The sequence below is a fragment of the Neofelis nebulosa genome, chromosome 15 (assembly GCF_028018385.1).
Source record: "Neofelis nebulosa isolate mNeoNeb1 chromosome 15, mNeoNeb1.pri, whole genome shotgun sequence".
Taxonomy (NCBI): domain Eukaryota; kingdom Metazoa; phylum Chordata; class Mammalia; order Carnivora; family Felidae; genus Neofelis; species Neofelis nebulosa.
In genome coordinates this window covers 70,448,846-70,473,150 of record NC_080796.1, presented here as the reverse complement: position 1 = coordinate 70,473,150, position 24,305 = coordinate 70,448,846, and the positions used below count along the sequence as shown (strand labels likewise).

Genomic DNA, 24,305 nt, shown 5'->3' with positions numbered 1-24,305 from the left:
AACCGGGGGCCAGGACGGGCAGCTGTAGTCCGTGAGCTCCTGGAAAGTCAGGCCTGTTTTATAACCTTTGTTGCAGTCGCCCAGGCCCGCACGGGACACACTTCTGTCGAGGGCACGCGTTTGTGAATGAATGGATGTCAGTGTGGAAAGGGTGGTCAGGGAGGGCCAGGGAAGGGGACACCCCGACTCTCCCAAACCTGAGCCGTCACCCGGACTCTAACCCTGGCCTTACGACCATGACCCCAACTCTTGGCAGTGACCTTGGTAGTGACCCCTTCTTCAAGGGCTATTTCCGGCAGGCCCTCCTCAAGGGCCAGTCCAGATGCCAAAACTCCCCAGCTCCTCTCCACCTCCACCTTGGCAAACCCCTTCCCCTCTTTAGGACTCAGGTCCCCACCTGTGCCAGGGGAAGCGGCCTCACCCCGATGCTGCTTTGAGATGCAGTGTCGCAGGGGTGGGGTAGGGCCAGGGGCTATGGGAGGGGGGAGCATCCTGTATTATAATTATAATTATCACACCTCGGATCCTATCGCACAGTTTCCTTCCCACGGATTCACCCCTCCTGGTCCGGGAAACCACCGGAGAAACCGAGGCATGGGGTGGGGGTGGGGGGGGCAGGGGGACAGCAGTGGGTTTCCAGTTCTGGTTCCGTATCTCCTCAGCCTTCCCATGCACGATACGCCCCCAACCCCGCCACAGTGCAACCAGTCAGGGAGTCTGTGAGCCCCTCGTCCACTCACCCCCAGCTCCAGCCATGTGGAGAGCTGACGGGAGGCGGGACTTGCCCGAGGTGTCGCTGGGGCCGAGGACCCAAGGTGGTCCAGCCAGGCCCCTGCTTGAAGTCGAAGTGTTGCCCTCCCTCACCAAACAAATATCCGTCTCCAAATCTCTCTGCTCCCTGGGCCATCTTGCGTGTCTCACAAGGGCCATGCGCTTGGGGGACAAGCCCTCATACGCAGGCCTTTCTGTCCCTCTTTTGGGATGAGTCCTGCGGAAGGCAGATTCTACGGCTGGGGCTGGAAGAAAATCCTGGCTGCGGAAGCCTTTCTAGGCCAGTGCCTGGTATCCTGCCCTCCGTTCTTTGCTCCCCATCGAACCCCCATTCCCCTCATGCCTCGCTACCTACCTTCCTCCCACCCACATTCTGGGCCCGAAGAATGGGAACAATTCAAGCCGCGGTGGCATCGTTAACGTGCGTACGTGTCTGAGCGGCGTCACCGGGCCTGCCTGCCTCAGTTCAATTACGGACACTTAGTGAGCACCGCTGAGCACCAGGCTCCAGGGAGGGGACGGGGCCGCAGAACACACGGCCCCTGCCCTCCGCGAGCCCCTCCGTTGGGGGAGGGGGCCGCGTCGGCCGGCAGACGCCACGTCCCGCCACCGTGCGTTCCCTTCGCGTCCTCGTGCACGTGCCGGGTCCAGGCTCAGGGCTGTTTCCGCGAGCGGAGCTGCAGATGCTTACCGTCCTGTGGCCGGGCACCCGCTTGCAACTCCTGTCTATCCCCGCGGCAGGCTGCACACCTAGGCCAAACCGGTCGGGGTGGGTCGTGCTGAAAGTTTTGTTTGTGTCAGTGGGACTGGGAGGTGAGTCAGGGAGGGACGAGGAGGGGTGGGGTGGGGTGGCGAGGAGAGTGAGAGCGAGGGTCAGGCTGAGCGAGGGGGAGGAGGAGCGGACACGGGGGTGGGGGTGGGGGTGGAGAACCTTGGGCTTTGGGAGAGACGGGGTAGTCCAATCAGAGTGGACCGAGTCGGAGGGTGGACGGCGTGTCTGCGACCCAGTCCTGCCCGGCTGTGTGGCCCTGCGCGACTCGAAGCTGCTTCCGATGCGCTCGTCGCCTTGGCTTCTGCACTTTGCACAGAGAGGCTTTGGGGGCGCTGACCGACACTGTGGCAGAAGATTCCCGACACGGGGTTTGATTCCTTCCCCCCGGGATCGCGGCTCCTTCAGGTAGAGGCTTCAAGCTCATTTCTGCTCCTTCCGGGGCTGCCCCCCTCACACAGAGGCTCCCGCACAGAGGAGGGGTTCCCGGAGCTTTTCTGCCACGGAGACACCCCTTCGCCCCCCACCCCTGCAGCCGGAGCTTCGCTGTGCCCACTGTTAGAATGGTGGCACCCAGTTTTCCGGAAGGTTTCATCTAAACGTTCCATCTGGCACGCGCTCTGCTGTTCCCATTCGCCCTGTTCTGCAGGCCCAGGGATCCCGGGTACCCAGCCCCGGTCCTTCAACGACAACCACACTTCCTGGTTGCCTCACAACATCCCTGGGAGCCCAGGGGGCTGGGTTTGTTTGCCGCTAAAGAGGTCTAAAGCTGGGGTGACCCACCCAGGGCGACGGCTCAGCTAGAGGCGTGCCCGTGGGCTCCGTTTCTCAGTCGGCCTCCACGTGCGCAGCCCCACCTGCTGGCTGTCACCCCCTGGACCCCCCAAGCGTCTGCAAATACATGATCGTGAACTCAGGGACCTCGAGCATGGGGTAGGAGACAGATGCCCTTATTCTTTGACCCCCCTGTCTCTGGATGGGCTGGCCCTTTTAGAAGGCTCTAGAAGTGGGTGCTGGCAGGTCTAGGACAAGAGTCAGAGCCCTCACGGAGAGCAGAGTCTTTGGAGCAGCAGCGAGAGATGTAGCAGCAAAGGAGGAAGTAGGAGCAAAGGCAGGCAGGATCCTGAGAGCTCGGACCCCAAGCGGTGCTCCCCATGCATCCTCCCAGTCTCCATCCCAACCGCGGAGGCTCCTCCTGGGAAGCCTGGCTGCCAGGAATCATGGGGGGAGCTCCCCAGGGGCCAGACAGGTACCTTCAGGTGCTCCCGGCCTTTGGGGCTTCTGCTCCCCTCCAAACAGCGGCCTGGATGCCCAGGGCAGGGTGCCTGTCCAAACCAGACAGCCACCCCCCGCCATCAGTCTGAGCCCCTGTCACCACCCGGCACAGCTGCCCCAGCGGAAAGCAAGCCTCCAGAGGCCCTGCCATCAAGTGTCCGCCTCGGACCAGGCGCTGGGGTGGCAGGACGGCTGCAGAGCGGAAAATGGCCCCGCGAATCCAGGAGACCAGAAGGCCCAGCGCGGGGAGAAGCCTGGAAGGGCTGGGAGCTGCGAGAAGAGTGGAGAAGCCCCTGAGGGGAAAGGTGGATGTTCTCGAGGGGACACAGGAGCAGAGAGGGGCCGAAGCTGACAGAGCACGGGGGCCAAGGGGGAGCGCGGCACGGGGGGCGGGGAGGGGGGAACGGGGAGGAGCTGGGGACTCCCCGTAATTTGAGGGCACATCTTCTTTTGAAGTTTGTTGGCACAATCTTCCTTCTGTGTGGCCTGGGAACATTCACCTGTCCGTCTTGTAAACCCGAGCTCCCTCCTCCTCTCCCCTCCAAGCCCCAGGTGGCCTCAGACCTGCGGCCAGCCTGTTTCCATGGCCAGCACTCAGCAGCCGCGTGCCTGCCCTGGTCAGAGGCCAGGACGCGTCACAGCCGTCGAGGGGCCCAGTCCCGGGCGCCCAGGTTCCATCTTGGTCTGCGCCCCCTACCCCTCCCCGGCCCCCAGGAAGCAGGGGCCAGGACTTCCGGTTTCCGGCCGTCCTGGGGCAGCACGACTCGTTCTTGGCCTTGCTCCCGCCACACTTGGGAGACCTGGACTCTATCCTGCATCGGTTTTCAGCCCCACACACAGCGAGGTCGGGAGCTTGAGAAGTCCGGGGAGGCAGAAGTGCAAGCTGAGCAGGCCCCCCACTCCCCTGCTGGGCATTCCCCGCCCCCCACAACCCCGCACACCCCAAGATGCATGCGTGCCTTCCCCTTGCAGGCACCCCTAAGTGACTGCCCTCCAGCATCACCCCGAAGCCTTTTTGAACCCCAGTTGCTCCTTCATTTCTAGAAGTGGCATAAAAAAAGGACTAGGGATCAGGAAACAGAGCGCGAGTTCCTTCCTGCGACAGTTTGCAAGATCAGGTCCATAAAGGAAAGGATAGAGGAGTAAAGACCGGAATCTGTCTCCGTTTGCCTGTCAGCTTCCCTCCCTGGGCCTAGGCCTCCACCCTCCAAGGTCTCCTGTGGGGAAATCCTACTCCCTGAAAAGGCCCCGAACATCGGAGCTCCCTCGGGTCCTCGTTAGTCATCAATATACCCTCTGACTGTGCCCAGGGGCCCCACACTGAGTATACAGTCTAGAACACAGCCAAAGGGGAGAAGCCTGGTCACTCCTGGAAGGTTCCAGAGCTCCTTGAAGGAAAGTCAGATGGTTGCCTCTGTTCAGTGGGGGAGCGCGGGGGGGGGGGGGGGGGGGGGAGGGGCAGGAAGAGCAGACTTGGAAATGGTGACAGATCTCAAGGCACACACAGTAAGACCAGGTAGAAACCTGGAGAAAGAAAGGAGTTGGGGCAGAAACACACACACACACACACACACACGGAGTAACAGAGGGGCGTAATTCAGAGACAAAGACGCTGAGACAAGGCCTGAAGCAGAGACACAAAGACCCTAAAGAGAAGTTTCTGAATGCCTAGGTGTCCTCATCTACCTGAGTTTCAGCCACTCAACAGTGGGACCCAACGACGTTTCCTCTTCAATACCGCCAAGTCCCTTAAATATTCAAAATTTGGGGGGCACCTGGGTGACTCAGTCAGTTAAGCGTCCGACTTCAGCTCAGGTTCATGATCTCGTGGTTCATGAGTTCGAGCCCAGCATCAGGCTCTCTGCTGTCACCACAGAACCTGCTTCAGATCCTCTGTCCCCACCCTCTCTCTCTCCAAAATAAACATTTAAATTTTTTTTTCAAAAATTCAAGATATTCCCCATCCTTACCCCATCTCTCCACCGTTCTCCAGTTAGACTGATGCCACCCCCCACCCCCCACTCCGTCTGCTGACAGGTCCACCTTTTCTCAAACCCCTTCCAGCTCGTGTCACAGTTACAATCGGATGAGCTCTCAAGATCTGGCCTCTTGCGGTCTCTTTTCCCGGCCATTCCTCTGCCTTTCTGTTTATCCGTGTCCTTATTCTGGCTGATCTGAGAGCAAAGCACCAGAATTAGGGCCAGGGAAGCAGGGAGCCAGGAAGACAACTGGCCAGAGTGAGCTGTGGGAAAAAAATGTAGAAAGGTCAGAGGACAGTAGAAGAGGCAGTGCGGGCCGGCCTGAAGGGTGGCACAGCCTGGGACACATCGGCAGAAGGAACTGAGCAAGTCCTGAGCGGGCGGCTGAGTCCTGAACAATGCTGAGAACCGGGGATGGCTCCAGGGCCAGACTGAATTTAAGGGAAGGAGAAAAGAGAGTTTTCTGAAGACAGATTGGGTACAGATTTGGGGCTGGGACAGACATCTGAGACTGGGAAGCTGGGCAGCGGGCATCCTTGTACCAGAAATGGCCAACTGGGACCAAACTCATGGGATCAGGTCAGGACTGTGAGACTTTCAGAATGATCTGCCCTAGCCCCCAGCCCTGGACAGACATCGTCCCGGGATATTATTAGCAGGTGAAAGCAGGTCCAGAAAAGGAGGGGCCCTTGTGGCTGCCCTTCTCCTGTTCTCTCAAAGTCCTTTGTCAGGCCTACCCTTCACTTTATCCTAATGCCCCTTCAGCTTCTGGATCACTGACAGGGTCATCATAGACCACTTTAGATACTGCTCTGGGTATAAAATAAGTCATACAAAGGCAGACTGGCTTGTGTTTTTTCTTTTCTTCCTGTCTTTTATTTCTTCCTTCCTTCCTCCATCCCTGGCTCCCTCCCTTCCTTCCTTCCCTCTTTCTTTCCTTCCTTCTTTCCTTCCTTCTTTCCTTCCTTCCTTCCTTCCTTCCTTCCTTCCTTCCTTCCTTCCTTCCTTCCTTCCTTCCTTCTTCCCTCCCTCCCTCCCACCCTCCTCTCTCTTTCTTTCCCCTAGACTCTTTTCTACCTCCTCCAAACTATGGGCTTGGTTCAGACTAACCAAAGGAGGTGGGAGTCCTGAGCAGCTCCTCCCCTGGGTCTATGTCTGGAACAGCAGTGGCTAAACACCTCAAGCTTCTAGATGGCCCTGGAGGGGGTACCACCAAGGAGGATGTGGGGTTCAGGCTCTACATCCAAGCGAAATGCAAACCGCTGAGGGCTCAGAGCCAGGGTGGAAGCTGAGGGAAGGAACACAAAGCTGTGAGAGAGAAGCTGGAAAGGCCCCTGGGGTGGGGAGTTCCCGGCTCTACCCAGGAGAGGCAGAAAATGACTCTGGCCAGGGGCGCCTGGCGGGCTCAGTCAGTAGCATGTGACTCTTGATCTTGGGGCTGTTAAGTTCAAACCCCACCTCGGATGTAGAGATTACTTAAAAATAAAATCTTTGGAGGCGCCTGGGTGGCTCAATCGATTAAGCATCTGACTTTTGATTTTGGCTCAGGTCATGATCTCACGGTTTGTGTGTTCGAGCCCAACGGCTGGGCTCCATGCAGGGCATGGAGACTGCTTAAGATTCTCTCCCTCCCTGTCCCTCTACTCCTCCCCTGCTCTGGAGTGCACGCTCTCTCTCTCTAAGAAAGAAAGAAAGAAGAAGAAAGAAAGAAGAAAGAGAAAGAAAGAAAGAAAGAAAGAAAGAAAGAAAGAAAGAAAGAAAGAAAGAAAGAAAGAAAGAAAGAAAGAAAGAAAGAAAGAAAGAAAGTAAGTTAAATTAAATCTTTGGGAAAGAAAAAAAGAAAAGGAGTCTGACAAAATGGGCATATAGGCCCACAAGGCTTAAGTGAAATGACCACCCCGCCCCCCCCTCGTCCCAGGCAACTCCTTGCCTAAATCCTAGCTGGTTGGAGGCTAGCCAGTCAGAGCAGTCTTAGGGAGAAGGCTGGCTTTCAGATTTCAGTCGGGGATGTTAGCAGTTGGGGATTTTCTAGAGATTTCGTTACCATGATCTGGTAAAACTGAGGATCATCTCCGCCAGACTCCAGGAAAGCTGGAATTGGGGGGGGACGGGGACTTTCGAAGCTCTTACTGGTTCTCGGCTTCAAGGACAAGTGGGAAACGGGTCTCATAACCTTCCAGTCTCTCCGCGCCTTCCCGCACATACTGTTGCCATGCTGTGTGCTCAGAGGACGTGTGCTCAGAGGACGCGCACCATCAGACCCCTGAATCACAGGTCCTCCCCACCTGCAGTCCTGGTCTCCCTCGTGCCTCCATTTCTGGGGCGTGATGGGGCACGAGCTGATGTGTGGAGACCACAGGCGACGATAGCAGCCATCACCCGCATTTGCAGCCCAGGGCTGGGGACACACGACCGGTTTCTGTGCTGGGAGCAGAAATCTGTCTGCATTGGCTCCTGGGGCCCAAACTCCTCAGCTTGGATCCGGGCCTCTTGGTCCCTCACTGGGTCCTGGAGGGACAGAGTCAGGAGGAAGGGCAGGGGACCTGGCTGGAATTAAAGGGACATACCAGGGAGTAACAGATGCTTGTTTTTCTGTTCTTCTGCCCCCTCCCCCACTACGCCCCCCTCCAGCTTCCAGGGCTGGGCAGCTGCTGGCCTGGATCTTCTCGGGAGAAACTCCCTGCCCTTAACCTCGAGTTCCAGATGCCACAGCACCTCAGTTTCCTTGCGAGCCTATGAGGCGAGCTGAAATAAGGAATTATTCTTCCCGGGACACCGTAGTGGAAAGTTCTCCAAGTTTCAGGCATTCCCCCTCACCCCCAACCCAACCCCGCCCCCCAACGCGCGCGCGCGCGCGCGCGCGCGCACACACACACACACACACACACACACACGCACGCGCGGTGTGCCCTGACAGCAGGCTCTACTACCCTCTAGTGGCCAGAACAGAAAGGACGCTTCCACCCAGCCCACCGGGATCTTCAGCCTCTAGCAGGGAAAGTCGTCTGCGAGACGCCTGAGACAGAAAACCCACAGCACAGTTTATAAATGAGAAAAGCTGAGGGTGCCCGCGGTCACCCCGAGAGTCAGGGGCACGGCTGGGACCAGAACCCAAGTCTCCTGACTCCCACTTTCACGCCCCCTCTTCCCCTCCCCCAGACTCATCCCGGGGGAGGGCAGGTGCAATTGGAAAAGGGTGTCCCTCGTCGCCCCCCGCAGAGCCACGCCTGCACCTCAAATCAGCTCGCGGCTTTGATAACGGGAGTCCGTCTGAGGACCTGGCCGCCCTCTGACAGTCTTCCAGGATTGTTCTGGACTTCGCGCAGCTCCCGTCGCCGCGGTGACAACACCGGCCCTTCCCTCAGCTACCCGGGTCTCCCGGTCTCCACGGTAACCGGTGCTTTGCGACCTTCGGTTTGCAGCCGGTCGCGCTGCCAGTGCGGCAGTGGTTGCTGGACGACGGCGGCGCGTGGCAGGGACCCGGGCGGTTCCTGGGGGGCAGGTGGGGGGAGGGGTCATGGCGCTGGCGGGGCCCCCGGGGGGCGCGGGCTGGACCTGGCGGCCGGTGGCCCGGGACGCGCTCCTGGCGCGGGCCTTCCATTCCTGCACTGAGCTGCGGGGACGCTTCTACCTGGTGGGGGGCCTCCCGGCCGGAGGGGCGACGGAGCCGAGCGGCGACACGGTGGTCTTCGACCCGGCGGGGGGCCAGGCCGTAAGGCTGGGGGCCCGGGGCGGCCCGCGGCGCAGCCACCACGACGCGGCGCCGGTGGGCGGGCGCTGGCTCTGCGTGGTGGGCGGCTGGGACGGGTCGCGCCGCGTGGCCACCGTAGCCGCGCTGGACACGGAGCGCGGAGCGTGGGAGGCGTGGAGCGCGGCCCCCGGCAGCCGCCCCCCCGCCGGCCTCAGCAGCCACACCTGTACCCGCGTCTCCGACCGCGAGCTGCGGGTGGCGGGCCGGGAGGGCGGGACCCGCACCCAGCGTCGCTACGGCAGCGTCTACACGCTACGGCTGGACCCCGGCGCCCGCACCTACAGGTATGGCACCCCGGGCCCCGCACCGTCCCCCGTCCCTTCATCTGTGCTCTGGAAAAGCGCAGGGGAACAGAATCGCAAGCACTCCGGCCACAGCCGCACCCCGGCACCCGCCTCCCCCCCGCACCCACCGTGACTACGATAGCGAGCTCGTTCTCTGCCGCTGCTACCCCCCCCTCTCATCCGACCGCTGCTCGGTCCCTGCCTCCTTTCCATGCTTGGCACCACAGAAAGGGGCTGGGGAAAGGGCAGTACAGCACTTGTATTTTCCAGAAAACCCAACTCAGGCCCGAACTGCTGCATATCCACAGCTATAAGGAAGAGGGCTGTCACACAGCCTCACGCTCGGGTCACTGCGCTGCCCTGCTCCAAACTCCCGGGCCCCGCCCAGGCCACCAGCTCCTGCTCTTTGGGGGCTGCAACTCGGCTGAACCAGAAGTAGCCGGGCACTGGAGTCACGGGAAGCTTGGGGTACCTGTCGACTCACAACTTGTTAGGGTGGAAAGGGGCAAAAACTGGGAGGCCCAAATCCCTCCAGCCGACACCCCTTCTTTCCCCCGCAAGGAGGAACCACCTGCTGCCCCCCATCTGAGGGAACAGCTTGCCAGGCTTGTGAGCACTGGGCAGGGGTCCCGGCAGGGGCCCCGGGGCCTGCGGCATCACTCGTGTTCCGTGGTGGGGCCCTTTGCCGTGCTGTTTGGCGGAGAAACTCTGACCAGAGCCAGAGACACCATCTGCAATGACCTGTACATCTATGACACCCGTGAGGGCCGGCTGGTTGAGGCGGGGAAGAGGGCGGGGAGAAGGTGGGAAGACGAGGAGGAGCCCCATGGTGCCAAAACGGTACCGCCTCAATAAGCACCCTCTGCTCTTCCCCAACAGGCAGGTCTCCTCCTTCGTGGTTCCACTTCCCCTGCGCAGACCAAGGGCTGAGGCGCGTGGGCCATCGCACCTGCCTTTGGAATGACCAGCTTTACCTGGTTGGGGGTTTCGGTGAGGATGGCAGGACGCCTAGTGCACAGGTTTGCATCCTGGACCTTTTTATCTAAAGAACATGCCAAGACACATCGCCAAGCCCCCGTTTTGTGGCAAACTCGCGGCGCGTTACCACCAGAGCGATCTGCCTCATTTCACCTGCTTATTAAATTTCAATCTGAGAGTCAACATTTGTCTCTGAATCTTTTGGGGGGTGGGGGAGGGCAGTGAATAAGGAGATACATCTTTATTTGCAAGGGAAAGGATAAAATATGGGGCCTCCTCTGAAACTGTGAACCATTAGCCCGATGGAGCCAAACCCCACAGATCATGGGCTTTTTTCCATGCCTCATGCAGATCCCGCCCCTAATATTGGGAGAAAGCTTGAGGCTGGAGCTGAGCATTCTGACCAAAACATTTAATTAACAAAAAAATATTACAATAGCAGAGAAAATAATAATAATAACAATAAAGAGAAATCAGAAGAAGTGGGAGTCAGGGTAGAAAAAAAAACGCAAAGGCCTTGGTCCCTAGGAGACCAACACTCCGGCTGAGGTGGACTTGGCCCCAGCCCCGTCGGAGTTTTCCTTGGCTGCCGGCTTGTCATCTTCCCCCATGAGACGAATGTTGTGCTTTTCCCGGAACTCATTTAATTCTCTTCCCTTTGCCTGAAGCTGCTGTGTAAGTGTCTCAATGATCTTCTGTATCTAGAGGGCCAGCGATAGGATTACATGAGGATTTCAGGAACCACCTTCCCCTACCTGGGATGGACTATAGTTGGGGGACGGGAAGGAGAGAGGACACCTGTAACCTCACCTTTTACCAAGTATTAATAGTAGAGCCGAGACCCTAAAAGTATGCCTTTCTCAAACACAACGGCGTGTGAGCTTTAATGTACGTTAAGAACCACTTGGGCTGTTTATTTTTAAAATGCCACTCCGTGGGGCGGCTGGCTGGCTCGGTCAGTAGAGCATGTGATTCTTGATCGTGGGATTGTGGGTTCGAGCCCTGCGTTGGGCGCGGAGAGGACTTTAAAAAAAAAAAAAAAAAAAAAAAAGGATGCCACCCCATAGGCCCCCTAGCCAGTTGTTCTGAATCAGTGGGTCCAGGCAGCTGCATTTTGGGTCAGGCCTCCAGGTGACCTGGATGCAGGTGTCCCCGGACCACACTGTGAGAGACCCTGCTCTCACTGCTGCCTCTCCCCCTTGGGAGAGCCAGGCTTGTGAGCCAGGTCACAGAGTGCCGGGGAAGAGGCCGCCAGCCAGCAGTCCCTCCTGTGTGAGGAGTCGGACTTTGCACAGCATAAAAAGCACAGGCTGACAGGCTGCACGTGCCATCTTCAACATGGGTGCCCGCCCACTTCCTCCACCATGCTCCCCCAGTCCCGGCCTCCCTTCCCTCACCCCTCGGCGCCCAGAGCTTGTCCGCAGGGACTCCCGCTCACCTGCTCCTTGTTGCTCTCCAGGGCCGGCAACACCTCCTTGACCGTCCGCTCCACCAGCACGCCTCCCACCATGCGGTAGCACTTGCGGGCTTCGTCCACCTCCTTCAGGGTGTCTATCACCAGGCTGGGGTGGGAGGACAAGGCCGCTCGGAGAATCCAGCCCCGCTCCACGGCAGCCCGCCCTTACAATGTGGCCTGCCCGCCGCTCCTGTTTGCGCCTCCCCAACGCCCTCACCTGTGCTCATTCAACTCCATCTCTAGCTCGGCTGCCTTGGACGCCAGACCCCGCTGTTCCTGTCGAAGGCGGTTGAAGCCAGCAATGACCTTAGAAGGTGAGAAAGAGTTAAGTGAGAGAGGAGACAGCGGGCACGGCAGAGGGTCAAGACACAACACAGGACGGCGAGCTTTGGACACCTCCCTTAGAAAAGGAGTAGAACCCACGTCTGTCATTTCGACCTTCAGTCTGTCCGGAAGCCACTCACCCTGCACTGAGAGCCTGCACTGTGTGAGAGAGAGCTCTGCTAGTCCCTCTCGCAGCTTCCCGTGTCGTGAGGAACAGGCATGTGTAACTCAGGATGGGGTGGAGAGCCACTGGGGCACCTGCAGAGAGGCTTAGACTTGCAGGTAAAGAAGGCTGTTCGGAAAGACTCTGTGGTGAGTTAACTCCTGTTTGGACCTGCCCAGCCGGCATTCTTCCCACAGGGGAGCCGCCCCTCCTTAGCTCAGGGGGTGCTTGTGGGGCTACCATTCACAGGACCCTTGGCCCTTGACCACAAGGGCGGTGACCTGTTGTTCTATACCAGAGTCTCTGTACAGGAACTGATTTTGGGGGTAGAGAGAAACGGGTACGGAAGACAGGTGCAGCGAAGGCAACTACTTGTCCTGCAGAGACGATCCTCCATTCCTCCTCCTGAAATCCCCAAAGCTGCCCTAGTTCTTGAACTTGGTGGGACTCAGTTATTTAACCTTTCTCTTCATTGTGGTCAATTCTGTGAACTACCCGCCAGCCTTCCAAAACACTACTTCAAAAAAGAAAAGGTTGCTCGGGGTCCATATCTGTAGCCTGGAAACCCCAACTAACATAGGCTTCCTGAGAGACACGGCCTTAACTGAAGCCTGAAGGACGAGAAACTGGGGGAGGAAAGGGTGCAAAGGAGGCATAGGAAGTAACACACGTAAAGGCCCAGAGGAATGATTACTACCAGCTCCTTGTTCCCCAGAAACAGAGCAGGGAACCTAAAACAGCGTGAAAGCCAGACTGGGTACTAAAATCACCACCTCCGTCACTCTCAGTACAGGGCTCTGATGACTGTGTTCGGAAAGAAGTACCAGATGAAAGGCGGAAAATGTAATGAGGAAAGAAGATCGTGGGGGTGTGTGTGGGGGAAACATGGGGCCCAGAGACAAAAAACCAGGTTCAAGTTGGTCTGTGCCATATATCGGCTCTATGGCCTTGGACATTTAATCCGATGGTTCTCAACCCTGGCGCCACGATAAAGTCCCCAGGAGAGCATTTTCAAAACACGAATGGTGGAACCTCAGAACAATTACACAATCACTGGGTGAGGCCCCTGGGATCTCAGCACTTCTAACACTCCCCCATAATTCTAATGTGCATCCAGAAAGGAGAACCACTGGGTTTCCCCCTCTGGGCCTGCGTTCCCTCACCTGTGACACACACAGGGTCACCTACTTTATAAAACTGCTGTATGGTGCGGGCTAGTTAGGAAAGGGCTTCGTAGGCAGGAAAAGTGCGTTAACTGCTGTCATGGCCTTCTCCCCAAACCCAAGTGCCCCCTTGGCCCTTCCTGATCAGCTGAGGGCCGTGGGCCCGCCCACGCTCTCGCTCCCAGCCATATCCTGCCCAGTCTCATGCTACTGGTGACCGCCTCATCTTTACTAGGACCTTCTATCCCGTACCTCTCTCCACAAGGCTCATCTACAGCTGATAAGACCCTGCTGGCTGGCCTGTGCCACCCCTACATCTCTTTTCCTGCTCAGAAAACCAAGAAATAAGTCTGACTAGGACGCCGTCGCCCCAGTCGTATGCTGCCTCCTCCCGGCCACCAACCTTTGATCTCCGTGTACTTCTCGCACTCATTGCAACAAACGCTTTGAAACCTAACTCCACTACCTATATCAAACTATTCCATTTATGGTTAGCTTTTCCTTCACTATCGATGTTACAGATCAAAGTAATTTCATCTATGGAAATTCCACAACGAAACCAGATTCTAGATGCTCTCCCAGCATCCAAATGACCCTCTCTTCTGGATGTATTTTGTTGAACACATCAGTGAAATCAGCTTAAGAGTCTAAAATTTCTGAGGCCTAGACTTATTTTCCTTAGTAATTAGTAGGAATCTACTTTTCAACCACCAATTTAACACAACTAAAGGCAAGAAGAGGTTTTGTTTTCAACTCCAATTTTTCTTCAAACATTATTGCTAATTAACAACCCCTACTTCCTCTTGGCCCAGTTTATGAACTTTTAATCAAATGGCAAATTAAAATAAATCTATTTCAGTGTATGAGTTATCTACAGTTATTATGGAAAATTTCAGCCACTGGTGCACTTAAAGGAAATGAAATCTCTTAGCAGCTAACCATAACCTAACTGTAAATTAGATGCAAAATAAGCCCATAGTAACCTGCCAATGAAGACAGAAAGGCTGTGATGTATTCCCACGTTCTTCCTCTGAAAATACTTTTCTAATGGTCTTTTCCCTTATGGCCAGACTTATTTTCCTTCTCTTTCCCTTATTCCCATTCTCCTAAAGTTGTCTGGCGTGAGAAGGGATGGTTAGGTCAGTGTTGATTCCCTCAGCCCTACTAAAATCTTCATCTTACATGTAAACATCCCTACTGAAAAAGAATCCAATTAAATTAAAATACCAACTGTTTATCCTATTCAAAAGTAACTTCAATCCTGGCAACTATACAGAGCTCTTTACATTCTTGGCACACTTTTACACAGGACATGGTTTTCTACCCCCGCCCCCCCCCCAGCTTTACTGACATAAAATTGACATATTACATTGTGTAAGTTTAAGGTATACGTTATGATTTAGTATATGTATATATTGTGAAATGATTGATAATAAAGTTAGTTAATACATCCCATATGTTAACCCTCTCTGTGTGTTCACATATAAATGCATATCAATTCCTTAAATTTTTTGGTAGAAAAGCTTTCCAATTTTAGTGCATTTCTAATTTTCAACTATGCAGGCCTGCCTTCTAATCTTTACTGTTGTCTTCTTTGAAATTTTAAATATGCAAATGCAACCTCTTTTAAAAAATTTTTTTAATGTTTATTTTTGAGAGAGAGACAGAGACTGAGCAGGGGAGGGGCAGAGAGAGACAGAGGGAGGGGGAGACACAGAAACTGAAGCAGGCTCCAGGCTCTGAGCTGTCAGCACAGAGCCTGACGCGGGGCTCCAACTCAAGAACCGTGGGATCATGACTTGAGCCGAAGTCGGACTAACTGGCTGAGCCACCCAGGCACCCCTGCAACCTCTTTTTAAATACCTGTTTTTTCCACAGTCCTACAATATTGCACCTTCCGCCCAAGGTTTGTAAGGAAAAGAACACTACTATATGCCAGGCACTCTGCTCGACTCTATCTCATTTAATTCTAAAACAAACAAACAAAAAAGCACAGTATAAGACCTGTACCTTCATTTTATGGGTCAGTAGACCAAAGATGGTGGAGAGAGAAAGAGGAAGGAGGGAGGAGTGGAGGGGAGGGAGAGGGAGGGGAGGGAGAGGGAGGGAAGGGGAGGTGATAGGCAGCAGGGGAGGGGACAGGCAGCAGGGGAAGAGGAGGGAGGGGAGGGAGGGGAGGAAGGGGAGGAAGGGGAGAGGGAGAGAGAGAGAGAGAATGTGTTAGCACAGTAAGCTGCGGAACTGGTACCTCTCCCCAGCTCTGTGGAACTCTAAGGACCCTTTTCTAACTGATGTATTATTCCCGGCTTGTCATCCGTCACCTCTCATAGAGGTCAAACTAGGGGGTGTCTGGCTGGGCTCAGTTGGAAGAGCGTGTGAATCTTGACCCAGGGATTGTGAGTTCAAGCCCAACATTGGATGGAGAGATTACTTAAAAAATAAAATCTTAAAAAAAAAAAAAAAAAAGAAGTCAAACTAGTTTTGTATGATTTATTTGCCTGTTTTATTTTTTCTTTCTTTTTTCTTTTGTTTAATCACTACCGTATAGTTTTGGTAACTTTACAAAAAATCTGCAATCAATACCTTTATCCCCAAAATGTCCTTTGGTCTTTTTTTTTTCTTGTCCTTTGGTCTTCTTACCTACATGATATTTACTTATTGGTTCACTGAAGAATAGAATAACAGGTCAAGAATTACGACTGGATGCGTCTGGAAAAGCATTTTATAGGGTATCACTCACTAAATATCTTCTTTTCAGTTCAGTGCCCTCTTTTCCTGACAAACATACTCAGCTGTCAAAGAAAACTTCTTTGACCTTATTACTCCAACAAATAATGGTTCTAAGCCCTTCTCTTCATCTTTTTTTTTTTTTTTTTTTTTTTAAAGTAGGCTTGCCGCCCAGCATGGAGCCTGTTGCGGGCCCCAAATCACAATCCAGAGATCAAGACCTGAGCTGAGATCCAGAGTAGGGCACTCAACTGACTGAGCCATGCAGTCGCCCCTTCATCATGTTTTTAGGACTAGTCTATACTCACTGCCTCGACTTCCTCACCTCCCATTCATTCCCAGCCCACTTTAAATTGCTTTCTATCTATACTAGTTATTAAACTATTACTATTTATTAAACTAACTTCTCAAAGATCACGAATGGCCTCCTGCCTAACCCAACAATTTTTTCTCAATTTTCACTCTGCTGCTTTGAAACTCTCTTAAGTAGCACACGGTAAGGTGGAACCAGCCCAGACTTCTGAGTCTATTGTGGACGGGTTCATATCCTAGTGTTTTTGCTGTTTACTTGCTGTATGACCAAGCTACTTAACTTCTCTTGGTTTCCTCATTTACAAAATGGAGTTAATACACCATAAAGCAGGGTTTCTAAACATCAGCACTACTGAAGTTTTGGGCAGGAAAATACTTTCTTATGGGGGGCTGTCCTGTGCATTGTAAGATATTTAGCAACCTCCCTGATTCCACCTACTAAAAGCCAGCAGCAACTCCTACGTGTGACAACCAAAAATGTCTCCAGGCAATGCCAAATTTCTTGGGGGGCTGGGGGGGGGGGGAGTCCCAGCAAGCGGAGAACCATTGTCTCAGGGTAGCAATGAGGACTGAACTGAGAGGCCCAGTGTAATGTTCATTCTCTTCTCACTTTTAGCTTCCAGGACCCTTCAGTTCCTTGGTTCTCTAACCTGTCTTAACACTCCGTTCCCCTTCCTGAAGTTCTTCCTCTCATCCCAACAGTGGAGAAGGATCTAAGATTCTTTTCATAGCACTTCTCCCTTTATTACCTATATTATTTCAACTGGTATTCTTAGCTACCTCTGTGGTTCCAACAACTGCCTTCATTTGACTGTCTGCAAATCCAGGCCTCAGAAATTCTAGACCCAAATTTCAAGTTAGAGGAAGGCATTCGGAAGTCAGTCAGCAATGGCTTCAAAATCTGTGAGCGAGTTACCCCTTTTCTGAATCTCAGTTTCTTCACCAAGAACATAAAGGTAATATCAGTCTCCTAGCATGTTTGTGAAGATCAACTAGTTACATCAAGAACTTAGGACAGGGGCGCCTGGGTGGCTCAGTCGGTTGTGCGTCCGACTTCGGCTCAGGTCATGATCTCGCGATCTGTGAGTTCAAGCCCCGTGTCGGGCTCTGTGCTGACAGCCCAGAGCCTGGAGCCTGTTTCACATTCTATGCCTCCCTCTTTCCTCTGACCCTCCCCTGTTCATGCTCTCTCTCTCTCTCTCTCTCTCTGTCTCAAAAATAAATAAATGTTAAAAAAAAAAAATTAAAAAAAAAAAAGAACTTAGGACAATATCCAGCAGAAAACAGGTTGTCACTAAATGGTAACAATTAGCACGGAACATTTCCACTTAAATGTCCTACGGGTACCTTAAACTCGGGTCATTCAAAGCTGAAATGATCATCTTTTACCCCGTTTTAAACTGCTCCCTTTTCTTGTCTCCCCTAGTTCTGCTAATGACACCACCCTGGCCCTCCAGGTAGGAAACCCTGGTTTCGTCTTTGAACACACCTTTATCGCAACAAGTGCCAAGTTTATTGCATCAATCTCAGCAATTTTTCTTTGGCTCACTGACATCACCCCACTTCGAGCCTTCATTATCTCTTGTCTAAACTACTCCTGTCGTCTTCTAAATTATCTCCCTAGTTTTGGACTCTCCAAATTCATCCTATACGCTGCTGGTGACTTAATTTTCCTAACACTTGGATGACACAGCAAACTGTTCGTGACATATTAGGCTTACAATGCAGATTGCAAAATGGTATATACTGTACGATGCTATTGTACTGGACCAATATTATAAAGTATGCAAATACGTAAAGAACACACATCCTCCCTTTCCATCTACACATGCATATACAAAAACATAAAAGAGGGGAGAAACCTCTTTGGGAGTATATCAAAGGATATACTCCAAAATGGTAATAACAGTTATCTTTTGGAAAGTAGGCTCATGAGTACATTCACTTATTTTGTACTTTTTCCTGTGTTTCCCACATTTTCCATAATAAACATGCCTTATTTTAGGTAGCAGGAAAAAAAAAAACAATAGTATACCATATATCCTTCTGTGACTCGGGCACTGCTTACATGAAAGAGTTCCAAATTCTTGGGGCGCCTGGGTGGCTCAGTCAGTGGAGCATCTAGCTCTTGATTTCAGTTCAGGGCATGATCTCACAGTTCATGAGTTCAAGCCCCTGCATAGGGCTCTGAGCTGACAGTGTGGAGCCTGCTTGGGATTCTTCTCCCTCACTCTCTGCCCCTCCCCTGCTCGCTCGCACACGCTCTCTCTCTCTCTCTCTCTCTCTCTGTCACACACACTCTCTCTCAAAATAAACTTAAAAAAAAAAAAAAAAGGTTCCAAATTCTTTGCCATGCAAAGACTCAGCTTGCTTTAAGCACCACAACTTTCTTATACCTTGTGATTTAGCTAAACTAACCACTCACTGTCAGCCTGTGCTTTCCCTAGGTCTCCTCTTCTCATCCTATTCCCTATATTCTATTTCCATTACCACCTGTTCAAATCTATCCAATCCTTCAGGCCCAGCTCAAATATCTTTAATACGGTCGTGCTGTAAATGGAAAAATAGGTCTGTCTGATTCTCAGCTCGCTCACTCAGTTAAAAGCCCCACCCTTCCAGTTACTGACTTTGGGTGAGTTAACCAAAGTCTCTGAAACTCAAATGTCCTTACCTACAATATTGGTAGGTAAGGTATAGGAAGACAACAGAACCTACCCAAATGGCATAATAAATTAACAGAAGATCAAACAAATGCCTAGTACAATGTTACTTCCTTCTCTCTTGTTTATAAGGGACCTATGTAGCTCACGTTTGCAGCAGTGATAAATCATACACACACACACACACACACACACACACACACACACACACACACACACACACAATCTTTAAAGTCAGCTCCAGGCCCAACGTGGGGCTTGAACACATGACCCTAAGATCAAGAGTCACATGCTCCACCTACTGGGCCAGCCAGGCGCCCTGATAAATCTTCTATTTTTTACCCAGTGTTCTCTCTAGAACACCAAGACCACAGAATGTGAAGCAAGAACAGCCTCCGAACTCAATCATCACACCCGCTCAGCCCTCTTTGAGGGGTTCTTTTCTTTCTCCACAACCCCTTAAATATTGGCTCCATCCTCGTTCTGCTTCTCTTCTCACTTTCTGTACAAACCCTGGAGGATTTCACCCACAACCGTGCCTTTGTCTACAAGAAACCCAAACTCAACCCCCTAAAATAAACATATTTTCCCTCCCAGACATTTCCGATCTTCCTACATTCTCTACGGCACCAGCATCCATCAAAGACAGAGATCTGAGAAATATCCTAGATCCCTCTCTATCCCTTTTTCCCCACATTCGAGTCTTGCACCCCATGCCATACTTTGTCTACCTGCACCCTAAACATGCCAGGCGGTTTTATGCCTCGGTGCTTTTAAGTACCTTATTCCCTCTACCTAGGAAATTCCCCACTTCCTTCTTTGCCTGACTAACTCCTCTCATCCTTTAGAATTGACTGGAAGGAATATCTCTTCCAGAAGGGGAAAGAAGAAAAACAAAACAAAACAAAACAAAACCTAGCATTCATTAAGCACATACTATATTCCAATCACTGTGCAAAAACACTCTGAATACCTTTTTTGACTAATAATCAAAATAGTGATGAGGTACGCACCATTATGCATAATTTTTATTTTAGAGCGTGTGCACATGCGGGACAGAGGGAGAGAATGTTAAGCAGGCTCCACGCCTGGCACGGAGCTCGACTTGGGGCTCGATCCCACGACCCTAGGATCATGACCTGAGCCAAAATCAAGAGTCGGATGCCCAAGAGACCGAGCCACCCAGGCGCCCCTGCACCATTATATTTTTACAGGAGAGCAAGGTGAAAGAAGTCACCTATACAAAATAAATAGCAGAAATGTGATTCAAACACAGATCTGTCTAACCCAAGTGCACTTCTTACGCTCTTAGCCACCCCACTATACCACAGCTTCCCTTTCCCACCCATTCCTCGAATCTCATAACCTCTTGCTAGGGGGTCCCTCCTTTAGCTACCATAAAGAGGGGCCCGTGTGGAATACTGTACATTGAGTCTGTGAGCTAACTTGAAAACAAGATCTAGGTTTCCCTATACACAGCAGAGGGCCTGGCACAAGGCAGACCCTCAGAAAGTATTAGGTTTCTTTTCCCTTCCCTTCCATCTCCCCCCCGCCCCGCAGAAACTCTTCCCCCCCCCCCCCCCGCAACCCCACAGCACTTTATACCTGTTAGAACACTCACCTTCTGCCTCATATTAGCATTTTGTATGTGTTATTTTACTACGGGCTCTTTACATGGGGCAATTTGAAAAACCCTTATGCGGATACCTTTGCCTGTAGCAACTGTTCCACAAATAAATGATAAATGAAGCTGTAATTAGAAGAGCTCTTGTTTATGTTTTCCTTTCTATCATGGAGATTTCTTCCCACTCCCATTAAAACACTAGCCTCACTATTAGCAAATGGCTCCCATGCCACAAAAGGCTTTCTGAGTTATTTATCAAACATCTCGCGATGCCAGAGACTGGGGGAAATGCAAACTCGGGTTAGGAAAGGGTTTCTGGTCGCTAAAGGAATTCAATCTTACAATGAGTCCCGAATCAAAACAGTATGGAACACTAGACTGTTCGAGTATGTGAGTCACGTGGCTCTGCAGGGTGAGGGCGACTGTCAACGTGGTTTCAGGGTCACGTAACAGACCACATACAACCAGCCCGTTGACTAATCCCCTGGGATTCGTTACGAGCCGCCTTGCCCAGCCTATCCTGTTTGAGGGTGCGGAGAAGTGGGGAAAGTGACGACCTATCTCCCCTCACAACTGTGCATCCTCCCACACCCCGCATCTCGGGGCTCTCGCCTCCTGCTGGCTCACCCAACACCCCCAAGGGAGGCGTGGCCTTCACCTACCAACCCTTTGGCTCTCTCCCTGGGGGCTCGGCCAGCTTCTCCAAGGACCCTCCCCTCTCTGGGCGGCCTCGCAAAGGTGGGACTGGAGTGAGGCCTGCACCGGCCACAGGCTCCCCCCCTCTCTCCGCATCGACTTCGGACCCGGCCCGGCTGCCCTCCTTCGCGTTCTCCGCTCCTCACCTGCTCTGCCGACACCGCCCCTTTCCCCGCGCCGCTGCCGCTGCTCTTGCCGGCGCGACCGCTGCTCTCCGCCATCTTCGCCGCCTGCTGGGCTTCCGGCCTGCGCAGCCCCGCCCCGCCGTGCGTCACATCCGGTCTGGGAGTTACCGCCCACTCGTCCCGGTGCCTCTGCCTCCAGGCCGCTCTTCGGTTCGGATCCTGCGGATGGTTTTGGCTGTGTCTTCATGTAGGACCTACCGTCTGCCCCGCCGGCCGCGGTGAATTCCGCCTGCGGTGCTTTAACTTGTGCAACAGAGACACTGCCCCTGGGAGAGGGGCAGAACGCTTTCGGACGGGTTAACCGGAGAGTGGGGGCGCGGGTTGGGATCTGGGTGCCAGTGCCCTCTGCCCAGCACGGGGCGGTGGGAAAGGAGGGAAGGTGAATTTCCCCTCAGAGATTCCGGGGTAAGGGGCGGGGGGGGGGGGGGGGGGGGGGCGGGGAATATGTTTTGAGCCGCAAAGCTGTGCAGGCGTGCAGTCAGGAAGGGAGGCTGGGAAAAACAAGGAAGTTTCATGGAGATGACTTTTCAAGCGCGGATAGGTTTGGCTGAGGAAAATGGCTTCAGTTTAATATGAGATCACTGGAAGTCGAGGTATTCAGGTGCCCAGTAAAGCCCTTTCCTCCATCTTCCCACTTTATGATCTCTTCCTGTAGCCCATAATTACTTACAGTAAAGAGTGTTTTGAAGACTTAGGGGGTGTTACTGGCAGGGCCCTGATTCGGCCCCACAGTGTGAAAAGTCAGAGAAGCCTAGAAATATACTCCTTGAGGGAGGGGCCGGTGTCTTGATTTCTCACCATCTTCAGGCTGGGCTTCATCATCAGGCCTCCTCACCAGCTCCTGTCCCTTCTTTTGTGTCCTGGACTCCGGATCCCTCGACCGTCAGTACTTTGTGCACAGCCCAGGTAACACGTTTTGTTCTGTCCTCAGTGCCTCAGTAGATGCTCAGTAAATGTTTGTTAAATGACCAGATGGTGGGAAACACTGGGGTACCAACCATCCACAGAACATTTCATCAGTGGGTGGTTGTGCCCCGTTAAGAGCACAAATCAAAGGGCAGTCCAGCCCTCCCGCCTCCCCATTTGAGACCCTTATCATTAAACTGGGATTTTCCCGTGCTGGGAAATCTGAGTCCTGCCTTGTGCCATTCGCAGGCCCAGAGCCATGGCCATCTTCTCTTCTTCCTGGGAACTACCGCTGGTGGCTGTGTGCCAGGTAACCTCAACCCCAGACAAGCAGCAGAACTTTAAAACATGCGCAGAGCTTGTTCGAGAGGCTGCCAGACTGGGTGCTTGCCTGGCTTTCCTGCCGGAGGCATTTGACTTCGTTGCGAGGGACCCTGCAGAGACGCTCCGCCTGTCAGAGCCACTGGGTGGGAACCTTTTAGGAGAATATACCCAGCTTGCCAGGTATCAGGGCAAGGGGGAGGAAAAGGTAGTTTCTTTGTTGGGCACTTGTCCCTGAGTTGCCAGGTGGGAGGGTAGAACCTTGAGAAGAGTCGTCCGTGTCGCCTCCTCCCCCTGCCCCCCTCCTCCCCCAGGGAATGTGGACTCTGGCTGTCCTTGGGTGGTTTCCACGAGCGAGGCCAGGACTGGGAACAGACTCAGAAAATCTACAATTGTCATGTGCTTCTGGACAACAAGGGTGAGACTTCAGAACTCTCCAGCCTCCCTCTTCCCAGGCTTTGCTACCTAAAGTAAGATCCTCCAGAACTGTTACGCAACTCTTTGCTTGGTCAAGGGGCATCTGTACTTGGCATCCTAGCTTACAAGCTAGCTCCCTGGGAGGAGAGGAACGAAGTTGGCTGCTTCTAGGGCACCAGCACTGAGCACTCCTTCTCCATCTTGCTCCAGGGTCAGTAGTGGCCACTTACAGGAAGACCCATCTGTGTGACGTGGAGATTCCAGGGCAGGGGCCTATGCGTGAGAGCAACTCTACCATCCCGGGGCCCAGTCTTGAGTCTCCTGTCAGCACACCAGCAGGCAAGGTGGGAGTTGTGAGAGGAGGAGATGCGGGATCAGGAACACGAGGGAGGAGAGTAGGAACACTCTGAGGTGGTAACAGAGGCTGGAAAGCCCTAAGGAGCGGGGTAGGGAGGTAACGACTAGATGCTGTGACGAACAGAATAGGGGTGTCAGGCTCTTTTTCGTTGCAGGTTGGTCTAGCGATCTGCTACGATATGCGCTTTCCTGAACTCTCTCTGGCATTGGCTCAGGCTGGAGCAGAAATACTTACCTACCCTTCAGCTTTCGGATCTGTTACGGGCCCAGCCCACTGGGAGGTAAGAGACCCTCCCTTCAAAACCCAAGGGCCTCCTCTAAACTTCCTTCTCCACCCTTGGCCCTACCAGCCGAAGAAAAGATTTTCCTCCCCTTCCCACCTGGGGGGAAGCATTCATTCCCTAGATTGCTGCCCTTCACGTTAGAGAACAGGTGACAGTAAATCATTCCTAGGCAGTTATCAGAATGGTCACAAGGAGTAGACTGGCCTGTAACATCCGTCACCTATCGATTCCCCACTGGACGTTCCATGTACGTGAGTGACCTCACGTCTCCTCATCCCCAGGTGTTGCTGCGGGCCCGTGCCATTGAAACCCAGTGCTACGTCGTGGCAGCAGCACAGTGTGGACGCCACCACGAGAAGAGAGCAAGTTATGGCCACAGCATGGTGGTGGATCCCTGGGGGACAGTGGTGGCCCGCTGCTCTGAAGGACCAGGCCTCTGCCTTGCCCGAATCGACCTCCGTTATCTGCGACAGCTGCGCCAACAGCTGCCTGTGTTCCAGCACCGCAGGCCGGACCTCTACGGCAGTCTGGGCCACCCACGGTCTTAAGACTGACTTCTGTGAGCTGACACTCCCATCGTGAGCTGGCGTTGCCGTGACTTGATGGCAGGACCCAGGCGCGGCTCCCCTCACGTGGAGAAGCTCGACTGCCTTGGCGGAACACAGGCTCAGCTTCTCGAGAAAGAAGAAACTTTCGCCTGAGCTCCCATTTCAGTTTCAGAAAGGTGGAATTTTCTACAGTCACTGTTTATTTCATGAAAACTGAAGTTATGCAGAGGGCTGAGCAGCACTGGCATTGAAAAAAATAGAATCATCAGAAAGTCTGTGTCTGGACATCTCCTTTGGGAGCTGAAAAGGGGAGGTGGGGTCGTACCAGCCGGACGAGGCTCCAGTTCTAGGCCTT

General features: G+C 53.4%; 3 protein-coding genes across 7 annotated transcripts; 2 read left to right on the top strand and 1 right to left on the bottom strand.

Annotated features, from left to right (window-relative positions):
* Nucleotides 1-8,305: 8,305 nt before the first annotated feature.
* Nucleotides 8,306-9,990, top strand: KLHDC9 (kelch domain containing 9). The gene is made up of 4 exons (XM_058701586.1): nucleotides 8,306-8,829; nucleotides 9,138-9,297; nucleotides 9,391-9,589; nucleotides 9,709-9,990. The coding sequence occupies exons 1-4, from the start codon at nucleotides 8,312-8,314 to the stop codon at nucleotides 9,873-9,875; spliced, it is 1,044 nt and encodes a 347-aa protein (XP_058557569.1). The 5' UTR covers nucleotides 8,306-8,311; the 3' UTR covers nucleotides 9,876-9,990.
* Nucleotides 9,991-10,198: 208 nt separating this feature from the next.
* On the bottom strand, nucleotides 10,199-21,226 carry PFDN2 (prefoldin subunit 2). Its single transcript, XM_058701596.1, has 4 exons — nucleotides 21,079-21,226; nucleotides 11,481-11,569; nucleotides 11,246-11,369; nucleotides 10,199-10,508 (listed from the first exon to the last, which is right to left on the bottom strand). Exons 1-4 carry the CDS (start codon nucleotides 21,151-21,153, stop codon nucleotides 10,332-10,334), a joined length of 465 nt encoding a protein of 154 aa, XP_058557579.1. The 5' UTR covers nucleotides 21,154-21,226; the 3' UTR covers nucleotides 10,199-10,331.
* On the top strand, nucleotides 21,199-24,225 carry NIT1 (nitrilase 1). Of its 5 annotated transcripts, none has more exons than XM_058701588.1 (7): nucleotides 21,199-21,304; nucleotides 21,925-22,023; nucleotides 22,273-22,527; nucleotides 22,659-22,762; nucleotides 22,972-23,105; nucleotides 23,274-23,399; nucleotides 23,684-24,225. In XM_058701588.1, coding segments are annotated over exons 1-7 (987 nt in total). In that variant the 5' UTR covers nucleotides 21,199-21,302; the 3' UTR covers nucleotides 23,951-24,225. The 5 variants fall into 5 exon arrangements, with proteins under 5 accessions (XP_058557571.1, XP_058557570.1, XP_058557573.1 ...); XM_058701587.1 differs by having other exon boundaries at nucleotides 21,231-21,335; XM_058701591.1 differs by having other exon boundaries at nucleotides 21,237-21,351.
* The last annotated feature ends 80 nt before the right edge of the window (nucleotides 24,226-24,305 follow it).